The sequence below is a fragment of the Phaethon lepturus genome, unplaced genomic scaffold (assembly GCF_000687285.1).
Source record: "Phaethon lepturus isolate BGI_N335 unplaced genomic scaffold, ASM68728v1 scaffold6406, whole genome shotgun sequence".
Taxonomy (NCBI): Eukaryota; Metazoa; Chordata; class Aves; order Phaethontiformes; family Phaethontidae; genus Phaethon; species Phaethon lepturus.
Window position 1 is genome coordinate 1 of NW_010548203.1, and position 23376 is coordinate 23376.

General features: G+C 37.0%; 1 protein-coding gene across 1 annotated transcript in view; it reads left to right on the plus strand.

Moving 5' to 3' along the window:
* The first annotated feature begins 316 nt into the window (after nt 1–316).
* The window catches only part of CAMSAP1 (calmodulin regulated spectrin-associated protein 1), a 26411-nt gene continuing 3351 nt past the window's right edge, over nt 317–23376 (plus strand). The window contains exons 1-11 of the mRNA XM_010289892.1: nt 317–479; nt 10329–10591; nt 10782–10943; nt 11803–11883; nt 16409–16550; nt 17536–17675; nt 17777–17873; nt 18301–18478; nt 19180–19274; nt 20078–20162; nt 20512–22948. Coding sequence (XP_010288194.1) covers nt 317–479; nt 10329–10591; nt 10782–10943; nt 11803–11883; nt 16409–16550; nt 17536–17675; nt 17777–17873; nt 18301–18478; nt 19180–19274; nt 20078–20162; nt 20512–22948 — 3843 coding nt within the window. The remainder of the gene's footprint in view (nt 480–10328; nt 10592–10781; nt 10944–11802; nt 11884–16408; nt 16551–17535; nt 17676–17776; nt 17874–18300; nt 18479–19179; nt 19275–20077; nt 20163–20511; nt 22949–23376) is intronic.

Sequence of the window (23376 nt, forward strand, 5' to 3'; positions counted from 1 at the left end):
GGTGCTGCTCCTTTCTTCTTTGGCTGCCGCCAGCTCGTAGCCTTGGCGGAGGGCTTTCTGATCCGCGCCCTTCGGTAACGGCGATGCTCGCTCGGGGCTCGGATGTCTTTTGATTTCCGAGTGCGTTTTAAATTGCTAAATAAGCCCTTCCGATGAAAATCCCGAAGGATGCCGGGCCTGTGGCGTCCAGCCCCACCGTATTGTGCCTGGCATAATGCGCGCTGGCGATCCCTTCAGCCAACTCCTGTGAGGTTTTAAAAATGCAGTGGGAGCGACTGCTTGTGTAAAAGTCCACTGCCTTTTGTTTTTGTTTTAGATGGTGGATGTTGATGTCTGTGCGGGTGGAGATAGTACCAGAAGAAAAATGGATGCCCTGACAGATAGTGCAGTTGAGATTGTCCCTTTGGAGCTCTATGATTCAGCCAGAGCAAAAATAGCTGCTAATCTACAATGGATCTGTGCTAAAGCCTACGGAATAGGTAAGATCACTTTTATCAGGAAATCATTCTTGATTTTGTTCTTTTTTTTGCGTCTCCCCTGCCATTCCAGAAGGAATTAAATTGGGCTTAAATCACCTTTGTTTTAAATATCAGTAACATGACAGTCGGTTCTCATGTAATTTATGTTTCCTGGTACCTTCGACAGGAATAATGGAATTATGTGAGATGCTCTGAATCGGCAGACCTCATAGTGAACGCTCACTGACTATGCTTACGAAGAATGCACACCTCAAAATGTTTAAATCCTCATTTTAGCTAAGTAGACTTTCCTCCACAGAACTGTATGTCACTGCTTGCAGGCCCTGAGTCCCTCCAGGCTGTGAAGGCTTTCGTGTGTTTCCTTGTCTAGTCATCTTGGCCAATGGATGCTAGGACCTTGATACCCTTTGTATGCTCAGTTAGGGCTTTTCTTTTTTTGTCAGATTGTGGGTTTGGTTTCAAAATGAACTAAAAAACAATCGATTTATGATGAGCAACATTCTTTTATGTAAATGAAATGTTGAACGAACAGATACAGTTTGTGTTCTGTGACATTAAACAGCAAGTTGTAGGTGACAGGTTCTTCTTTACCTTATGTTGTCATAAACCTTTACAGTCACACATGGAAGAACAAAGATTCTTGGAGTATCATTTGTACGGTATTTTCCTGGCATCTATTGAAATTTGCTTTGTTGTTTTGAACTAGATCTATCTGTCTAGTCTGAATTATTGTCACTAGGTACAGCTTGAGTTTAAGTAGCTTCATTATGAAGAAATACGATGGAATACTTGTGTTTTTTGTTTATCCAGAACAAAACAGATAATAAAAACTTGTACAGATTCTTGTTTTGGAAAATGAGGTAGCCGTGTTAATCTAAGTCTAATTCGCCAAACTCATAATATGCTTAATGGATTAGCACTAGCTTACTTTGTGACAAGGTTGAAGAAAAGCAGTCCATTCCTGCAGTTAACTATTAATCCTTGTTGGAATATTTTTCTAAATGATTTTCCTTCTGTAATATTTCCAGCTCTGTCAGTATTCTCATCATCTTAATGATCGTGGGGAAGATAGGAAATCATCTTTTTATAATGTTTAATATTAGTGCAGGTATTTCACTACAAGAGACAAAGCCTCCTCATGTATCAGATGACATTTAAAAAATTTGGGAATTTTGGGAGGGTGTTAGTAAAACATCAATAACTTAAAAGAACATTTCCTTGTGTAAATATTTTTCAGTTGCTGGAATTATTTGTCATGTTTCCTGAAGACTTTTTAGTGATCAGAGGTAAAATGGATATTCTAGACATGGAGATGCACTATTTATATTATGACTTTGTTTCAAAATAAAGCTAATCTTAAATTAGAATTGACTGGCATGGCTCCTATGCTGCAGAGAAGCTTTATGGCCTTGTGTTTCTTGGTAGTGTCTTCTGGGGCTCCAGAACTCAGGGTTGTATCTGTATGGCTTGGACCAGTTAATGGGTTAACAGCAAGTCTGTTCATGCACTTGACAGCATGGACTTGCATTGAATAAGTATGTGGCTTTCTTTTGACTAAGAATTTTGGAAAAGAAACACACCTTTCATGACAGCGATGTGATCTCTAGCATAGAGAAGGCTGTAGCAGCATTTTCCAGTTTTAACTCTTGTATTTAGGCTTGTTCAGATTATATTTTAATGGAAGATAAATGCCATTAACAGTAGAAAAAAAATAGTTTTTCTGGGGTTTTTGGTGTTGCGTTGTTGGTTAACTCCAGTGAGTAAGGTTTTTTGTGTGTGTATTATCTTTGCAGGACCATGGTACATGGAAATTTAGTTTGATTTTTGAAATGGCTCCTGCAAAGCGTTGTCACACAGTAACCATTACTTCTGCAATAGCATTGTAAAATGCTTAGAAATGTATAAGCCTCTTTAATTCAGAGAGAGATGGGTTTAAAAAGGTTTCCTATGTGATTATCGTTTTGAATAATATTTGAACTTAGTACATGACTGGTCGTCTCTCAGGGTTTTCTTTTTGTGTTAAGATAGTGGATGTTGTTAAGTGGGTCTTGGGCAGCTACCAAGCAATTGCAAATTTCTTACATAAAATCTCACTAGTCAGATAAAAGTTTTGGGGGGCCTTTATGTTATTTTAGACTTCCCTCTGGTCAATTTGGTGGAAAAAAAAATGCTTCTCTTTATAATATTAAAACACTGTCTTATATTCTGAAGTAATTCTTATCTGATAGGGTTTCCATAGCTGCCTTCAAGTGGCTAAGTAAAGAGTGTTTTTCTGAAATGTTGGATTTGGAATTGACATATATGAATTGATGTAATTTTGTGCCTTAATTTTTCAAATGCTGATGCATATTCTAGATTTCATTTTCATCTGAGTAAGGGTAAGCTTGTGCTGAAGTGTGGGAATGGTCAAGAACAGGAGTTTGATTCTAGTGTAGACTGTTACTAAAAGTCATTTACAACTGCAGGTTTTACCTGAAACTGTATTTTATATTTACTGTTACAGGATATTTGAATTCTCCATATCTAAGCTGGCAGCTAAGTAGAAAAATTTTTCATCTTTTTTTTTTTTTTTTTTTCCCAAGGACAAATTACTGAGAGCATGCATGACACATAATGTGGAGTTGAAGGCCTCGTTTGTGCTTTGTTTCGTTTGATGATGCATTCCTCCTTTTTTCCTTCATGGCCATGAAAAGAGAGAATTTTGGTAGCCAAACAGCTGCGCACAGCTACCTTCTCTCCAACACACTTACTGCTAGAGAGTACAACCCCTCTTCTTGCATAGGAATTGGACTGAATGGTTTGTTTCTGGAAGGCCATAGCTCCTCCTGTCTGTGGTAGCTGCCTGGTTGTCACAGATGGACTCCCTCCCTTACAACTATTTGCCCGAATTCCAGAAGATGGAGGGGAAGGATGTTGTGAAGGAAGGTGTTTCCCCATTTGATGTCACTCCCCTCCCTCTCCCTAAATAAATCTGTGAGTACTGTCATGGATCACTCCAAAAGTCTGTGCACAAACATCTGGAAACCTATACATTTGAGAGATTATAAAGTTTGTTTAGCTGAGATGTTTGAGGAAATGGAATTGTCTTTTTCATCAGCAAACTTTGACTAGAGCCAAATATGTACTTTAAGGAATTCTACTGGCAGTGTGAAAATACAATTCATAACTTTTAAGTGGCTGAGGAGCAAGGGTGCCACTGAGTTTGTGGAACTTCAGTTCACAGGAGGTGAGTGTGGGAGGTTTAGAGAGGCTTGGCAAGCTGTCCGTGGGAGAGATCACTTTTTCAGTTGGTGGAATGAACCAGATTGCCAAGCAGTAACAGGGCCACATGCCACACAAAGCGGAGCAGAGGGAAACGGACCTGGTCCTTCAGTGCCACTGTCCCCTCGGGCTCTGAGCAGCAGCAGTCAGAATGAACACAACTAGTACGTTTTCATTTGGTACAACTTGGGAAAATAGACAATGACATTGAAAAATTGTGATTTCTCAGCAGATTTAGTTAGTACAGAATTAATTTATACATAGAAATTATGTTTTCCATTGTCATGGTTATAATGTTAAAATTTAGATCTGGAAGGAGTCTATGGAAGTTTTTTTAGTGTTGCAGCTTTCTGTGACCAAGTGGGTTGTTTGCAACCCTTTCCATAGCAAATGTTGTTGCTTCTTTAAAACAGTTCATAAAATTTGAATTTTTCAAAATTAACTTGGGGGGGGTGTTAACGTATTTATTAGGGCTAGGAGCTTTACATAGTTTCCAGACTTAGTGCTAACATTAACCTGAAGACCTTTGGCAAGACACAGGCAGGAAAGCCAAGGTAATACATTGTAGGGGAAATGGAAGTTGAGGCTTTTTTTGGTCTTTGAAGTACTTAATACTTACCTGTCAAATAAGGTTTTACAGGATCTTAATAGCTACCCACAGTTACTGGTTGGTAGCAGCAGTGTGAGCATGTTTCCTGGGCTAAATTGCCTAAATGCCTGGATTCCCTGCTTCTATTCCTCGTCAACTTTCTTCTCAGGTCCACAGTAAAAATATTTTTAAGCAAGCTGTTGTGTTTCGCAAATATTCAATAGTTAAACGTTTGTTTCCTTAATAATGCCTGTTTCATAAACACTGAATGTTACTTGTGTGAAGTTTACAGGGCTGAAGAATTCCATAATTATTATTTTGTCTCTTCTGCTTCATCTAGGTTTGTGGTTTTATGCTTGTTCAAAAGATAGGGTAATGAGAGTGTGGTCACTCTCACCAGTAGTATACAAAGTCTTTAGCTTGGGGTTTTTTTCTGTCTGTTGTATGTAAATTTTCATGTGTAACATTATAGATCACTTGCAGAGTTTATAATACAGTTCTGTAATGAGAACCAACCCAGAGTGTTTTTATTATAATGCATGTGGTCTTAGTTGCTGAGAAAGTGTAGCTTCTGCTCATGGTCCGCAGCTTAGAAGACATCTACACAGTACTAAATAATTCTGTGAACAGATACTGATACTAATGAAATCCTACTCAGTATTTGAATAAACTTCTGTTTACCATGATGCTTTGGCTCTCCTTCCATGTGAAACCAGTTCTTCATGCTTCTGGAGGTAAAATAAGGTCTGGGGTGTATCCACTTCTCCAGTTCAAGGTGTAAGTCAAATTTGTTCAGACTGCTGTATTTTTCTTTATCAAATCATAATCAGGTAATCATCTTTGAACAGGTTTTTGTAAGTGAGATGGTAGAGAAATGGTCCCTACCCTAAAGCTAGGAGAGAAGAGTCTGGCAGTAATTGTCTCTCTGATGGTGGTTACAGGTGAAGTTATTTTTGTAATCCCGTGGACTATGTCATATGTGATGATTTATACTTGGAACTGACAGCTTTTTGAGAGATTAGAGCTCATGGATATGATGGAACAGACCAAAAGAATTGCTTCACTAGAAATTATGATGATTTATTTTTGAGTCCTTCATCTCTTTTATAAAAATAGGGGGTAGACTTATCCCTCCAGTAGGCTTAGTGGGGCAAGAACACCTAAAAGCTTATGCTGCTGAAACTTGGAAAAAATATGTTATTACTTTGTTTTTAAAAGTGTGGGAAACAGCAAAAATAACCATTTTTGCTCTATAATAAGATGACTGCATGCAACTAAGTAACATGGTATAAAATTCACATACATTCCATGTGTGAAAGAGATGCAGTCAACGCTGATATTGAGTGTAGCGCCATAAATTCTTCAACAATTCTTGATAAAAAAAAACTTAGGACAAACTGAATTAATGATGGTTGCCTTCTCAGATCTGATTATCAGGTTATGTGCCATTGTTTTTAAGTTACTATAAAAACACTGGTAGTTCTTAAGCTTTATGTCTTTTGAACCTTAGTTTGTCTAAAACTGGCAACTGTAAAGCTTGCGTTGAAGTTGATGCTAACATTTTGCTGGTGTAACAACTCAGAAATCACATTAGGGAAAACAGAAGGTGTTTGCAAGCTCTTCGATAATATGCAATAGTAACGTAAAAGTGATTCCCTTTTGGAATTAAGATGATATTAGATACCTTTTTATAAGAAAAGAAAGGACAAAGTTTAATTGATTTTGGTTTGCTTTGGTACGGTTTGTTAAACTGCTCGAGCAGAAATTTTTGTAGCTATAGCTTAGATGTTAATTGTTCAGAAATTAATTTTTCATGTTGATTTTTCCAAATTCCAAAGCCTAAATATATATATATATACACACACATGTTTTAATGAACAGAATTTTTCTAACAGCTAAGTTCAGTTATAGGTCATGAAAGTAAGGTGTTGAAAAAGATGCTATAGAAACTGGGACTTGGAAAGACTGGGACATTTTCTTCAAAAAGAGCATTGACATGTTCTGTAGTGAGGCAAGCAAAAAAGCGCATGACACATTTCAACCATAAAAACTGGGGATAAAAGCTATCCATAATACTGGTGGCTACTTGTGTATCCATAGTATGTTGTTTAAATTAGTATTAGGTTAACTCTGATGGTGTGTAATTGTTCTAAAACGGCAATGTATTTCTGAGATTTTTGGCAATGTGACAATTTCGACATTTTTAAGGCAGTTTTGGAGAATGAGCAGACCTGGGTGCTGCAAGTGGTTTGTGTGGCATTATAGTACAGATAAGAATAATTAGCTGAGATGTGAAAGATAAGATAGGTCTCTTATGTCGCACTTTCAGGTGCGGTTTTCAAGTTTTGAAGATATCTCGCAATTAGAGCACTTTTTTTTTGTCTCTGCCTGTCTAGGAAGGTTGTGTTACCCTGTTTGAGATAATTGCACTGTGTACATCATGGAACAACTATGGTATTTGGAAGTTTCTCAACTCAGAGTTACGTTCTTCTATAGCATAATTTCTGCATTACAGTTTTTCCTGCCATTTATTTCTTACTTATTTGTGCCTGCCATGTGGATAGTACGATTATGTCCAGCATGAATTAAATTTGAATTAAATAGTGAAGTTAATATTATCACTCTTGAGCTTTGATGTGGATTTTATATCTTAAAATTTCTGTGGGTCTTTAGTCAGGACATCAAATTAGTTACAAAATTGTTCTTTGCTGTTGCAGATAGGCAGATTTAGTGTATACAACACTTCTGCCAGCTAATGTAGAAAATAAAACTGGACAAGTGTTTACAGTGAAATAAGTTGCAATTATGGGAGGATTAATGTTTATGAATAACTTCTTATGATAGTATTCATGTTATTAATCCTGGTACTAGAAGTTATTCCCCCTCTCCCTGGTGTCTTTAATCTTGGTCAATCCAAATCCATTCAGTCCTTAAGCAATTATATGGAGATCAGAAACATGAAGTTAGAGGTTTCTTCAATACAGGAGAAAAATATTTCAGATCTCTTGACTGGATCATCAGACTAAAGAACAGTAGCCAAGATACAAGGTGTATTTTTTTTTTAATATATTGATTTCTGTGATGAGGAACCTCATCAGTAAGAACTAGATCCATTTATTGCTAGAAAGGGCTTTTAAAAATCACTAAAATGTTGCTAGTTTAAATGAAAATTAATGGGGGAGGACTTACTGCCCCGTCACACAGGAAGCTGAGCATCGTGTTCCGAGAGTCGCTTCTGTTTCAATACGTTGTGCAAAGACCCCAATCCAATAGATTGTATCCCTTGTGGGTATGTTGGTGTTGAAGAGAATGCTTTTTGCTTTCTGTAGTTACAGTCTATAATGTAATTGCAGCCTACCTTGTGGGAAAGGGACCCGAAGAAAACCCGCAGTGAGCTGCCAGTGCGGTGGTCTGCACGGGCAGCTGATGTGCCGCCCAAGTTCAGGGTTCTTTGTCCAGCCATTGCTCACAGCGCAGTTTCAGACAGTCACCTCGGTTACCCTGCTCTGCGGGGGTCTGCGGAGCTGGTGGAGGGCAGATGTTTGTACTAAAACCCTCGTCTTAAGTACTTCAGCTTTCAGATATTTTGAATTAGCTTTTTTGTTTGTTTTTAAAAAGCCTTTAAAACTTGGAGTACTGCTAACGCTCTTGCTGGAAATGTACTACTTCATGGATATTTTATGAGCTAGTATTCTATTATTTCCTTTCACAAATAATTTTAGTAAAAAACAATGTATCTTCGATTGTTAAAGGCGTAGCTGCTTGTAACGAAGCTAAAATGTTGAATTATATGAGCTGCTTTAGCTTTTGATTTTTGGATCTTTCCCCAGTCTTTAGAAATGGAAGCTCTAGTTGTCTTTCTGGAAATGGCAGTGACCATTAAATGGAATTAGCTTTCAACAGCCTTTGATTTTAGGTCAGGTTGACTAATGTTAAGAAGATTAAAAATATTTGAATTTATTATCTATGTCACTAAAAATGGACACCCATGTTAACAAATGCTACTTACGTAGTTCCAGCGGGGTTTTGTTGTGTCTCTTCCAACCATCTTCAGTATATAGTCCTTATGTCACAGCATTCAATGTCACATAAAGGAAAAAGAGTGATCTTAATTTTTAAAAACTTCAAAAAGCTTTCCATTTTGAAAAATAGGGGCAGTAGTCTATGACTGAGTAGCTGTTAGAGCTGTTACGACAACACTGGTCTACTACATATTTTTATTTCAATGAGATTACGTCTGGCTCATGTAATTGGTAACATTCTGTCTCAGTTTCTCCTCTTTATGAACATTAAGTGCTCTGCAGTATACAAATACCGTGCGGCTTATTTTGCAGTTCAAAGATATGCTATGGGTAGGAGTTTTTTTGAATGGGGAAATTTAATTATTCTGGAAATGGGCTGAATGAAAAGTAAATATGCTACCAAATTAATAATTCTTTTAACTGTAGATGTACATATTTAAAATGAACTGTTGAAATGACTTCAGGGGAAGATTTTCAGAGTGACTGGATAGCGTAAGATAGAATTTTATGTTTGAAAATTATGAAATGTCAGGCTTCTATTAAGACAACACACTTGGGGCTAGAAAGTATTTTCCTGGAGTTGAAGACTGTCTGTATTATTACTAGGCTATTATAAAGATCAATAGCTTCTAGTCTGATTTTTGAATATGAGTAAGAAGTATTTATTTGACGATATATCTATTTTTAACTTGTTTTACATCTTTTTCAATACGAACAAAATTATTGCTTACAACAGTATTTCCTTCCACTTTCAACTGTGTATCAGTTTGACATTTGCCCTGTGTTGTAGCTTACAACCTTTAGCACTGGCAGTACTTCAGCGAGCAACGCGTGGATTTGAAATATCTTAGATGTCTTTAGAGTGATCAGAATATTAGCTGTTGTTAGCGCCTTTCTTTCCTGCCAGCTATGAAGCTGTGCTGATTCCTAGCAAAAGTGTAAGTCTTTATGAGGGTTGGGAACTGGCGGGGAAGAAGTGGCGTGTGGGGATGAAGCCTTCTGTGTTGCTAATTTAAACTTGCATGTATATCGCTACACTCAGGAGCTGTGTTCAGTTCGATAAAAACATAAGACAACTCGTGGAAATTGTGCCATTCCAAAAGAAGTTAATTTTGGACTTGGTTTAAAATTCATGTTAAATCCAAATCCAAGTGGAGTGGTTTTTCTTTATTTTTATTTAAAGGCTGAAAAGCTGCAATAGTTTGCTTCAATACTCTTGTCTTCAAAAACAGACAATCAGCTCACTGGAGACTCAATTGTTTTGCAAACCGTTTGTAAAATGTTCAAGGTTTTAGTCAGATATTTCGGTCTTTCCATGAACTTTGGCAGTTTAGAACCAAGAAGTAGGCGGTTTAGTTTTGTTTTTCAGTTTGAGAATGTTTGGCCAGCCCCTCTTAGAGACTGAGCATTGCAGTTATTTAATTGCTATGCACAGATGTTTTGGGATGTTGCTTGAAGTAGCTGTAAATTTTGCTTTGAAGATACATACTTTGCTCATCTGATACGCAGAGCATTTTAGCCTGTGATCTAAGTAAATAATTTATCATTCCAAATAAAATTAAAATACTAATAATAACACTATCAACTCTACTGATTAGTGCAATCGTTCTGGTTAAGATGGGTCTTATTCAAGGAAACAGCTGGAGATGCATAGAGGACAGTGGACTTTTGTCCATGTTGAAGTGCTTTCTTGAAAGGGACTCTAGTATCTTGAGAAAGCTGGCTGGTAATGTATAGGATTTTTACTGAAGCATGTATATGGTGGGAGCCAATTATATATGCTTTACTTAATTAAAATTTAAGCACAAAGACCTATTGAAAACCATTTGCAATACAAAATTGCAGACAATTACATTCAGTATTTTTTGTGCTTGGTGCTTTTTTGTTCTTTCCTATGCTATCTTTGAATTAATGTAGAAATGTTTACTTTTGTTTATAACTAATCCCACTTGTTGAAAGTTTTCTTTGCTGTTTCAGATAATGTCCCAGAGGAGCTGAAGGACCCATTTTACATAGATCAGTATGAGCAAGAACATATTAAACCACCCGTCATCAAGCTGCTGCTCTCCAGCGAGCTGTACTGCCGTGTCTGTAGCCTCATTCTGAAGGGGGATCAGGTGGCTGCTCTGCAGGGACACCAGTCAGTGATCCAGGCTCTGTCTCGAAAAGGGATTTACGTCATGGAGAGTGATGATACACCTGTGTCTGAATCTGATCTGGGCTGTGCACCAATCAAAATGGTTAGCTTAATTAAATCCACCTAATGATCTTCTTTTTATTTAACGCTATTTAAAATAGTTAATGGAATGAAGAGCTCTTGATTTCTAGGTCGCTAACCTCAGGAATTTTTCATTTTAAATACAGTTAGAACATATAATTTTTTTTTTTCTTAAAGAATTTTATTCTTCAATATTCATTGTTTTCTTTTAGAGTTCTCATATGGCAATGATTGATGCTCTTATGATGGCCTATACTGTAGAAATGATCAGCATTGAAAAAGTGGTTGCTAGTGTCAAGCGTTTCTCTACATTCAGTGCCTCAAAAGAACTGCCCTATGATTTGGAGGATGCAATGGTTTTCTGGATTAACAAGGTAAAATTTACTTTGAGAAAAGCATGCCTGTTTCTTATTGTCACTTTCCAGATTTTTAAAAAGGTTCTCATGAGTGTCTTCCTTCCATCTTTCTTACCTGTGCATTTCTATCATCTTTTCCACTTCAGATGAAGAGAACTGCTTTAATTTCTGTGTTGTTACTTGTTACCTTAAGTCCAATGGTAGTTGGGTATAACATCCTCCTAATACAGATTATTATTAATGGCATTTGATTCCCTTATTACTGCAATGTATTCTAATTTCATCTTCTTGCTTGGCTTCCCAAGGTTTCCATATGCATTGGGAAAGAGAATCAGACTAGCAGGGAAATGAAGTTTGTTTTTCCTAGGGATGCTGTAATAAAGCTGGTAAATTTTTCAAGGCAAATTTTAAAATAAAGATGATAATGAAGAACCAAATTAGGAAAACTGTAGAACCTGCGTTCTTTATTTTCAGACAAGCTGCTATGAGGTTGTGGATTTCTTGGGTTTTTTTTTAGATGAAGCTTTGTTTTATGTTAAATAACAGTAGAGACTTAATTCTGACTAGTTTGAATGCATTTAACAGAATTAGTGAAGCTTTTCAAAGGGTAGAGATTAAGTTACTGAAACCCTTTCAAGTGACAACAGAGTCACATTCCAAAGAGAATGTTTCCTTTGCAAACCCAGGATTCCCTTGTTGTGATTATAGCTACTGCTAATAAAAGAGTTGGTCTTGAAAACTGTGTAACACATTATTCTGTGAACTTTTTATGTTTGTAGAATGGATTGACCATTAAGGGGAGAAAGAAGAAAACTTGACTTGTGGAAATATGTATTCAGATGTTTTTTAATACCTTTTCTATGCTATGCCCTTTTAGGTGAACCTTAAAATGAGAGAGATAACAGAGAAAGAGATTAAATTGAAACAGCAACTAATGGAAAGTCCAGGGCACCAGAAGGTAAAACAAATTTGTCTTCAGCTGTGATTTTGTGAGTTGATGACTAATGGATTTAAATATAAACACCTCAGTATTTTCTTTGCCTGAGAAGTGTGAGGCATCCAGTCCTCAAAACTCCTGAGATTTTGTATGTGCAGTTTGTTTTGTGTCTATTGTCACTGCCCTTCCTTACCTTTCAAGCCCACTGGTATCTTCTGACTTTCCTTTACGTTTCAGTTGGACTAAGATAACTTGTTTCAACTTAAAATAACTTGTATTAACTTTACATGGGTAAATATGACTCAGCTTTCAAAGCACAAAATATATATTATATTTTGAAAGCTCTTGAGACATATTCATTATGCATGGGTTGTCTAATGTATATTTAGAGACTTACTTAAGTTCTATCTAGTAAGCATACTCTTGGCATTCAAATGTTATATGTGTGTGTGTGTGGTTTTTTCCACCTTTTTCCCTTGAAATTATATGACAATGCACTAACATTGCAAAATATAGTACACTTTCATTTCTGGAGAATGTAAAACAGATCTTTCTGAAACATAATGTATATCAGCTGTCTGAGCTCCCAATTTATGACTTGTTGAAGCCTTAAGAAAAACTGCTATATTCTTTCCTTCAATTGGCATTGCTGTACAAAGGGGATAAAAGTGTGACATATGAACAAGGCACAATTGTTTGACTTTCATGTTAGTGGCAAAGGTTTTTTATGTGCTTTTTATGTAAAATAATATTCTTCAATGATTAGGGGCTAAAGAGCTGTTTACTTTACAAGTTGATGTGTGGTCTGAAGGATCCCTTTAACTATTTGACTCTATTAACTTTTGGGTCTCATTTTAATATTTTTAAATCTAAATTTCTAGGCTACAACCCCTCTAAAATATGAAAGTGTTTATTGCTGAAGTGCATTCAAGTATTACTGCTTTTAACTTGCATTGCTGATGTTCCTTTCCTATTCCTACGTTCCTTTCCTTGCTTCCTGAGCAGTCTCCTTCCAAATGGTATTGGAAATTAGTACCTGTAAGTGAACTACTTTTACACCAGTTGTCATCCACAAAATCATGGCTTTTTAAATTTCTTCAGAATGTTTGTTTCCATTACAATGCTTCTTAGATGGTCTTTGAAAACACACCTGTGTAAGCTTTTGGGTCATCAGGCTTAGTTTTCATAACATGATTTCTGCATACTGTACAGCATATAGCATAATCACTTTACAGCATTTCACTATTGTTTCCACAGTGCAGGAGTGAGGGATATGGAGTAGCAGCAAAAATGTAGAAAATTAACAACAGTTGAAATGGTTGCATTTACTATTTTTGTTGTAAGCAGGCAATTGATCACAGCACTAAGGTGGTATAAGAGCTGGTCGGTTTAAATGGTTGCTTAATCTTTGAATCTATAGTTACCCAGATGTTTGCAGTAGTTCATTAAATAATGCTCTTGCACTCCTCTTGCACCTGCTCTTGCACAGGTTTGTAAATCTGTCAAAACCAGAACGCCGTTATTCATTGAGATGGGGTTAGAAGATTTGACAAACCAGTTTGGACCTGTTATGACAGTTGCTGGAATTGTATGGTAAATTAATGAGACTGCAGCTGGCATAATGGGAGGAAAGATAGAATTAACATTTTACATATTGGAACAAAATACTTATTTTCTTTATGGTGAAGAGTGAAAACGGAGTATCAATTCCACTATATATAAAAAAACAATAAAGTCGTACTTCTAGTATACAAACCTGCTTGCTTTTGGCTGACTTTCTTGGTTTTATTTCCACTTGCAGAGATTTTCCTTTGTTCATTTGCTTTCCTTAGCCTTGATAGCCTTTCTCCTGCTCTTGCTGGATTTAGGGTTTTTCATTTTCTCTCTGGGAAGATGAAATCTGTTGTCTCAGTTGCAAGTTCCAAAGAGCAGTGTGGTTGGAAAAGGCAGGCGTGATCAGGCAGTCACCTGCCCCCACAATCTCTCTGCCTTTCCACAGAGAGCTCAGTCCCACTCCTCTGCCTCATAATCTTTTATTTCTTTGAACCAAATATATGGACCACAGTAAAAACTTTAAATATCCGAAATAAAGGAAATTCAAGTGGGGACCTGCAGGCTAATAAAATCTGTGACAGAGCCCTGTCTTCCAGCCTCACTTAATGACCTGCACCAGTGTGTAATGAAGTATTGGCCTAGTGCGTATCACTTGCATTCTAGTGTGCTTAAAGATCGCATCTGTATTTGAGGCATACATTTGATAGCCTTTCGCGGAAGTTGAGTAGGTTTATGTTTCGTTTAGAGACAACTGGGTGAGAGTAGAAGAAACTACAGGAATGGGATTGACTTGCAGGATATCATTGAGCAAGTTAGTGGTAAAGGAAGAAGTAAACGGAGGTTATCTCACTGCTAGTCCAGTACCACTTGGCTTATACTGGTTTACTGACAGATTTTGCAGTCTCCATAGTAGTTGTCACACTGTGTCCCTTCTGTATTTCTTTTTTCTCTTGTGTGTTTTTTTTTAAATATAGTTATCTCTATTTCAGTAGCACCCATTTCTGCACTTTAATGCGTACAAATGTCTTTAATTGTATGCATGGGTGGGAGGGGGAACAAACCGCAAAACTCAGCTTAGAATATAAGAAAGAATTCAGAATTTTCAGTATAAAAGACTGAACAGTTAAGTGAATAATAGTTGAGCAAAAAATAAGGAATTAAGTCCATAAAAAACCTCTTTCATGATAAATATGTGGGTTTTTTCACCAAAGCTAAAATAAACAAGGAATTCTTATAGATTTTAGTTCTCAGTATTGACTGTAGTTGGCTTAAATTCCATTTAAACCTATTGGAAAGGAAATATTTTTATCTACTTTAAATACAGGAGGAATTACAGTTTAAAAAAAAGAAATTTCTGAAGTTTGTCTCTAATATGCTTACTTCAACTATGGGGATAAATGATGAACCTTTTAAGCTAACCAGTTCACCTTAGTGTGCATACTTATTTCACCAGACTTAATGACCAATTTCCAGTGCACAATGGATGTTGCTAATGCATTTGATTTGTTTCTTGTTTGAATAATCACCATCGTGTATCTCACTATTTCTTTTTGTGTAAGCCTGATCTGATGCATGCCATATCGCACTGCATGCTGGAACCAGTGGAATATGCTCGTGTGGTACAGTATGATTCACATTCCATTACATATTTTTGGAGTGCTCCAGGCTGGGGGAAAAAAAAAATAATTTGTACCTTGTAAAAGGACAGGAAAAATAGCATTAGCATGCAGAGATAGCTTTTAGAGTTACTTGCCTTTGCCAGGGAAACTCAACATAACATGTTTATATTTGTGCAGAATAAGTAAATGAAACTGGTTCTTATTACTCTGACTATGAGTGATCTTCGTTCCTTTAAACAGATTTTTTTCTCAGCCTGTGCCATCCTAAATTGACACATATGAGTACGTGTATGTTTGTGTAGAGAGCTTCCCCAGGTTGTCTTGGGAAGTGCATGATACATTGGTAAAATCCAACTTTCCTCTGATGATTAAATGCATTCTCTGTATATCTGCATGTTAGGCCAGCACATCAGTCAAGATAGTTTGTTAAATGCTAAGTGATATTAATGCACTGAAGTGTAAAAGGAATCTTTTTCCAACACTGAAAGGCATTTCTGCTAGGCTCTGCAGTTTATTGCTCTTTCGCTTGCCCGCTCGCTCAAACTTAGTTGCAGCCTTTTAGTCTAGCTAGCATGTGGATGCTTTGTAGATGTCACCACTAAAACTTTTCTTGCAAAAATTGCAAGAAGCAATGCCAAGATTTGTTCTTTAGTTGACTGGCTTTAGCTACTCTTCAGCTATGCTCCAAATTACGTGAGGGCTAGGGGATGGTTTGCAGAAAAATTTCGTATCTATCTATAGTGAAATCAAAGAGCGTTGTGCCATTGGTTTAAAAGGCCTGCTTGCTCCTCTTGCTGACCGTTTTTGGAAAAGGCCATGCTTGGGGTTTTTTTGCATGACATTAGTGTTGTGTACTGGTTTGCCAGACCTAAATAAGATGTTCTGAATCTCTGAGAGAACTTTGCTGTCTGTGGACATGATGGCAAGTGTGTGGATGTAAGTAATGTATGAGAAATCACTAGCTCATCCGAATTATTTTTTGCTGTGTTTTGTTTTCCCCAAGCTTTAAGTGTTTTCATGTAGCTACCTGTGTCTCTTTCTTTGGATCTGCTGCATTCGTGCATCTGTGTGGAAGGATTTTGACTGAAATTGCTTGTAATAAGTTAAAATCTGTGAATGAAGCTAGGAATTCAGCAGCACGGATTGCTTCCAGATAGGAGGAGAATGATGAAAAGGGAAGCACCGTATTCTTCAGAATTGGCTTCTGCTGAGAGAAAAGTATAACCTTGTAAATTGTTTTTGACTTAGAGCAGAATGCTGTAAAGGATCCACGGTAAAGAGTTTTCAGTGCTTAACAAAAATTCCTATTTCTTTTTTCTTTTTTTTTTTTCCTTTTCGTTAGCATCATATGAATACTTGTTTCCTTTTGTTAGGTGCGTTACCGAAGAGACCATCTTTCAAGCAGGCAATTACCTTACTTTCCTTTGCTTGAAGATTTGATGAAGGATGGGAGCGATGGTGCTGCTCTTCTAGCTGTGATACACTATTATTGTCCAGAGCAAATGAAGCTAGATGGTATGTAATAAAGGTTTCTGGAAAATAAATTTTAAAAAAATTCTTCAATCTTTGGAAGTTGAACTAGAAATACGTTGTCAAATGAAAATGCAACACATCTAATAGGTAGTGGACTATGGCAAGTTGGAGTCAGGTCACATATGGAATCTGCATCAGTGTATTCAAAAAAGTAACCTCGCTGATGTTTTTTTCTTTTTTTACTTACTGTATTTAGAAGGCTGTGCTCTGTATATTATGAGCTACAAAATAATCCTTTCTTTTATAGATCTGGATGACATGGCTCGCTTTGCTCAAATAACTGAGCTTGGTTTTAATAGACCATAAAAAAGGAATACGTGTCCACTACTGTTAGCTGATAATTCTCATGTTCTTTCCTATGAGTACGTAACTTGACATTTTAAAAATCTAGATTTTTAAAATAATGTCTCCCAGTCTTCAGCCATTGTCACTCTTCAGCATATCAAGCATGAGTTCTCTTTCCCAGAAAATGTTTTTCTTAATAATTCAATGTCCTTGTTGCATTTAACTTCCACAAATCAACATTTTTGTATTGGTTTTTAAATTCTCAGATGTGTTGTACCTTGCAGAGCTCCTGAATGGTTTCAGAAGGAACCAGCACTGTGACTCCTAGGAGTAACCTTTTATTATCTGCAAATCAAGATGTCTGGTTTTAATTGCTTTTGTATATTGTCATTATGTGTGTTCTTTGTCGCCTGCTTAACTTTTCTGTCGCTGTGATAGACAGAATCCTAAGTGGATTCTAAAATGAATGCAGAATTGATACTGTTATTTGTGTTTTTCTTCCTCCTTTTCCTATCCCTCTGGTACTTAACAGGTAGAGAAATGTCACTGGTAGCCAATAAATATTAAATGACGGTGTATAAGCAGTGTGTGAAGTTCCCGTATGTAGTGTTTCTGTTAATTTGTGGATGGAAGCTTAATTCTTTGGGATAGTGTCATAACTTACTTTTTCCCACCTTTTTAGATATTTGTTTGAAGGAGGTAACTTCAATTGCAGACAGCCTCTATAATATTCAACTTTTGAGAGAATTCTCAAATGAATATCTAAACAAATGCTTTTACCTCACATTGGAGGACATGTTATATGCTCCTTTGGTTTTAAAGGTAAGAAACATAATGAAAGATGTGTTTTTAAATAATACGTGGGTAAATCATAAGTGGTTTGTTATTGTGAGGTGTGTTTTTTCTTTTTTTCCCCGCTTTAGCCTAACGTCATGGTATTCATTGCGGAACTCTTCTGGTGGTTTGAGAATGTCAAACCAGATTTTGTACAACCAAGAGATATTCAGGAAATAAAAGATGGTAAGTTTTTTAACTCTTAATAAATGTTAGCATGTTATTTAAAATACTTATATTACAAAGAAACTGTTGCACAGTGGTATTTCCTTTGGAGTTTTGTTTCTACCCAAAGTTTCTGCTTGCTGGGGATCTTTCAAAGCAGTAAAGATGGAAGGAAAGTTAGTCCTAGATCCACTTAATTTCTAATGTTTGGAAGGAGATGGACAGGTAGTTTTTTCCCTAGACCCACTAATTATTTACTTCTAACTTCCTTTCCTATGAGGTCACCTTAAGATACATATTTTAAATACAGCCTATTAATTCAGGTTTCATTTTAGTGTTGTGTTGAAAAGTTTTCATTCTAATTTACTGCAGTATGGGAACTTCCTGTTCTGTTTTGTTATTTTAATGGCTAGTATCAGTTGTGTTCATGTTACAAATATATGCACAGTTAAAACAGTGTTGCAGCAGAAGAGCAGTCGTCCACCTGTTCCTATTTCCAATGCAACTAAGCGAAGTTTCATGGCTACCCCTGCTAGTACAAGCCCAGCAGACTTGCAGCCCTCTGCTCAGACAGGCCCTGAAGCTTGCAATAGGTACTACCTGCACCCTGAGGAGCCTGACTATCTGTAAGTCTGTTTTCATGTTGTTCAGACTAATTTATGCTTCCATTTGGATAACCTAGGAGTTTCTGCTGCTAAATGTTCTGATTTTGCTACAAATTGAGTGAATTTGAGTTGTGTGCAGCCAGTCTCTAAAATATTCTCAATTCTCAAGTCCAAAGAAGTAGTTTGCGCTGTTATGTTTGATCTTTGTTTGGCAAATGCCAATATGCCCCACCAGTAAACGTCACCATTGCATAATAGAAGAAGTAGTTAGTCTAACTTCTATTTTGGAAAAAATGTGCAACATGAAAACTGTTCAAGCAGCCCATCTTTACCTAACCGTATTCTATGAACGACAATATGAAAACTCATTTAATTAGAATCTAATGGACAAAAAGGTTAATGACAGCGTTTTTCAGCTGACCTAAGTCTGATGGCAGCTAATAAGTTATTTCAGCCTTTACTTTGTCTCTAATATACTATGTACATCTTAAATCTGCTATATTCAGAAACTTAAACAGTTTGATTTCAGGTAATAGGTTTACTTTTGTACTGTTACATGTGAAAACCTTTTCTTCTCTTTAAGTAGCTTTGTTGAAATTAATATTACTGTGTTTTAAAGAGGATGGGAGTAACTATTACCACTATAATTTTGCAGCTATATAATTTCTGTCATTATAGAATAAAAATTGGTGTTGTAATGAATTTTTGCTTTTTTGAATTAGTGGCAAAGGAGGAAGCCCTGCCTTTAGCCCTTCCCATCCACTGCTTCCTTTGAGACAAAAGCAACAAAAATCTTTACAGGGAGAAGACAGCCCTGGTAAGTCTACCTTGAATTTGCATTTCAACAGGCAATGACCATCAATGTCAATACAGTAATGAATAGAAATATAAGTTCATACATGTGAGTGATCTAAAATTGAATTAAACAGCAATCAGCCAAGTGGTAAGCATGTTTAGTTTGAGTAAATCATCTTTGTTTGCAATGAAAAATTTTAAAGATCTTTTGAGAAAGTAACTGGACTTTTTTTTTTTTCTTTCACAAATGAGCTTATTTCTCAGAATCTCAAGTGCATGAAATTAAAAATAATAATGTCAATCCTGTGGAAAGAAAGGAAAAAGCCACTTTTCAAATGTTCATAAGACTAGCAAAAGTCTTAGGAAGTAAGATTGTCATCCAGAATGACAAACTCTGGTACTTGACATACTGCGCCTAAACATTTTTTTAATTACTGAAAACCTAGGCTTTATGCTTACCCAGAGATGCTCATAATTTCTTTTATCAGCTGAGGTACCAAATATTCCAACTGCTTAGGCTCTAAAAGCATGCAGTGAGGACTCTTTTTAATTTGTTTTAAGGTTGGGGTTTGACAGGGAAAGCAAATTGAACAGTTTCATGTTTGGAAATCCAAAAGTCAGATTTGTGTATGTGGGCACTTTTCATTGTGGGGGTGTTTTTTTCAGGCTTTGACTGTCTGTCTGTCTTTGGTTAATATTTCAGCAAATCTGTTTTCTGCTGCCATCTCTTGGTGAAAGAGTTTATGATGTTTGCTATTAAATATTGTAAAAGTGCTAGTTTAAAGACCATTTCTAAACCATTAACAATTTAAAAAAATATTTCAGGACATCGGCATCGTTCTAATTCTCTGACCCGTGTTGACGGGCAGCCACGAGGTTCGGTTCTTGCATGGCCAGAGAGGAAACCCAGGTAAGAGATGCATTTAAGTATCACAATACTGTTTAGTGAAAGGATAGTGTGACAATTTCATTGTCACTGTAATGTGGCATCACTTCCTTAAAACTGGACTGAGAGTCACTTAATTTTGTTTTCTTTCAATGTACATTTTCAGAGATGACTGATTTTAGGGTTGCAATTGAAAATACCTTAAATGTGGTTTTGAGTAAGCACTGTTGAAAACTTAAGTATCTGAAATTGCTGCTTAGTATTGCTGGTCACTTTTGATACAGGATACATTTTACAAATGGAGCAAAAATTAGTTCAACCAGTTGTAACTTTTTGTGCTTGAGTGTCAGTAGACTGTTCTTATCTTTTCTAGGCCTCTGTCTCAGCCAACACCATTTGCTCTTCATCATTCTGCCAGTAGTGATGTGGACCCCGGGTCTGGTGATAGCATTAGTCTGGCTAGATCAATCAGCAAAGACAGTCTTGCTTCAAACATTGTTAATGTAACACCAAAAAATCAGCCCCATCCTCCATCAACAAAAACTAACGGGAAGAGCTTGCTGAACAATGTTGAAATTGAGGATGAAGATGAAGAGCTTATTGCAATAATCAGATCTGAAGAAAGACCAAACCGTGGTGATCTTGAATTGCAGAATGCATCAGCCAGAGTACCCAGCATAGTTGCAACCGCGTGGTCTCCAAAAACAAATAGCGAGACTTCCGAAAGCAAACCAGACAGTTTTTACTTGGAGCCCTTAATGCCTGCAGTTCTAAAGCCAGCAAAGGAAAAACAGATAATCAATAAAGAGGATGAATGTGGCGAGGGGAAGCAAAGGAGTTTTATAACAAAGAGATTAAATGAGGGACACTTGCCTTTGATCCGGAAGAAAACAACTAACAGTCATGGTGACCATGACCTCAATAGGACTTTTACTCCAATTTCTAGTTCTGATTTCACTCCAGCTGCAGATGCCAGTACTGCAGATTCGGTGTCACTGGTGGAGGCAGGGTTAGAAGCTTCCAGACCTTTGGCTAGTAGCAGTCTAGATCCTTCCACTCAGGAGCTATCCACTGGAGGATTTTTTCTTCATGCTGCTAACTCTGATGATGACATAGCAAGTAAAGTCAATGTAAATTATGTGAAAAGTCTCAATTTGCATGTTCCAGATACTACATGGACTATGGTCAGACAGGACTCTGATTCAGATCTCTTAGACATAGAAGACGCTGAACAGGATTTGGTAGTCATAGGTGACCATCCTATAGTCAGTAAATACATTGGTGAGGAAGAATCCGCAAAATTGCAAGAAGATATGAAGGTAAAAGAACATGAAGATAAGGATGATGCTAGTGGACGTTCCAGCCCATGTTTGAGTACAATTTCTCAAGTCAGCAGTGTGTCAGTGGCTAGCGGCAGTGTCCGAATGACCAATTTCGCAGAACGAAAGCTTCAGAGACTTAATAGCTATGAAACAAAGTCCAGCACAAGTAGTTCACAGAAGACCACACCAGATGGATCAGAAAGCTGCCCAGCACCACTGACCACATGGAAACAAAAGCGAGAACAAAGCCCCAGCAGACAAAATAAAGATAATGTTAATCTTTTAGCTTCTGAACTGGTGCAGCTTCACATGCAGTTGGAAGAGAAACGAAGAGCAATAGAAGCTCAGAAGAAGAAGATGGAAGCCTTATCAGCAAGGCAGCGACTAAAATTGGGCAAGGCTGCTTTCTTGCATGTTGTTAAAAAAGGGAAATCTCCTGATGTTCCACAGCCACTTAAACCAGAACATTTTGCAAAAGAATATTCTCGGCACAATGGTGAAGACTTAGATGAAGTTTCTTTGGGTTCCAAATCTGAGGAGTTTCTTGTGAAAGAGGAAGAGAGAGAAGAAATGCTTAATGACTCTCAAGAAGTAACAAAAGTAAAAATGCAAGAAAGCCTAGCTTTTGCTGAGCAACACAAACCAAAAGACTCTGCTGCTCTACATGATTTGGAAAAAAGTAAAATTATTTCTGTTGCCCTCCTAGAAGACAATGTTACTGAAGTGGATATAAACGAATGTGATCTTTCTATAGAAAAACTAAATGAAACAATTAGTACACTTCAGCAGGCTATATTAAAGATTTCTCAGCAACAGGAACTACTTATGAAATCTCCATCAGTGCCATCACCAGGAACCAGAAGTAACTCTCAGGACCAAAAGGTAAAACCATCAATTCATTTTGTTGAGCCCCTATCTCCAACTGGAATGAACAGTCTTCGTAAACCACCTCGATTTGGTCAGGGAAGGAGTCCTCGATCAGGAAGACCAGCTGATCTGAAAGTCACTAAAGACAGACAACAAAATTCAGCACGTGTTAAAACCCCAACACAGAGTCTAGAAACCTTACCGCATTTAAGACCATTTCCATCCAATAGCTTGTCAAAGACACCAACAGAAATTGGCTTGGAAAATAGTCCTGATCATGGAAGTTGTTCTCAAGAAAAGTATTTCTTTGATACCTATAGACTTCATGATGAGAGCAATCAACGGGCACTTGTTCTCTCCACCTCCAAAGATGCAAATATTATTTCTGAAATGAGCAAAGAGGTGAATGACAGCTTCAAGGAAACAGGGTTGAATTCTTCTGATGGCTCAGGAAAAGAAAATGTCCCAGTGGATGAGCCACTGAGAAGCAAGGCTAATCTCATTGAAGTAGACCTGTCTGACTTAAAAGCTCCAGATGAAGGAGAACTTGAAAACCAGGATAGCTCTACGGATATAATTAGTGAAGGTGATCAGAAGTCTGGTGTGGGTTTTTTCTTCAAGGTAAACATATTACCTTTCTATATCTTGTTATTGTTACACATTTGCCCAGCATTAGAACTATTTTTGTCCACTTCATTCTCCAGTCTTCTGATGGAACACAGTACATCTCGGTTGCAATATTAGGATTTTTAAAAATTGCATTGGAAAAGAATTGTTTGTCGAGAAAAATGTTTTTGACTTGTATGAAATCCTGGTTCTTGTTAACTTTACTAGGAACCAGGTTTAACCTTGCTTTTCTTCTCTTTCCTGTAGTTTTTTTCCTATTTGAGCAACAGACAAACACACAAACATGTTGTAAATACTCAGCACAAAAGAATCACATTATGCAAGGGAAGAATTTACCATTTTGAAATCCCAGCATTCTGTGAACCTGTATCAACTGAAAGAAAAAATTCTGACGGAACGCAGGTATCTAGTAAAAGCCTGCT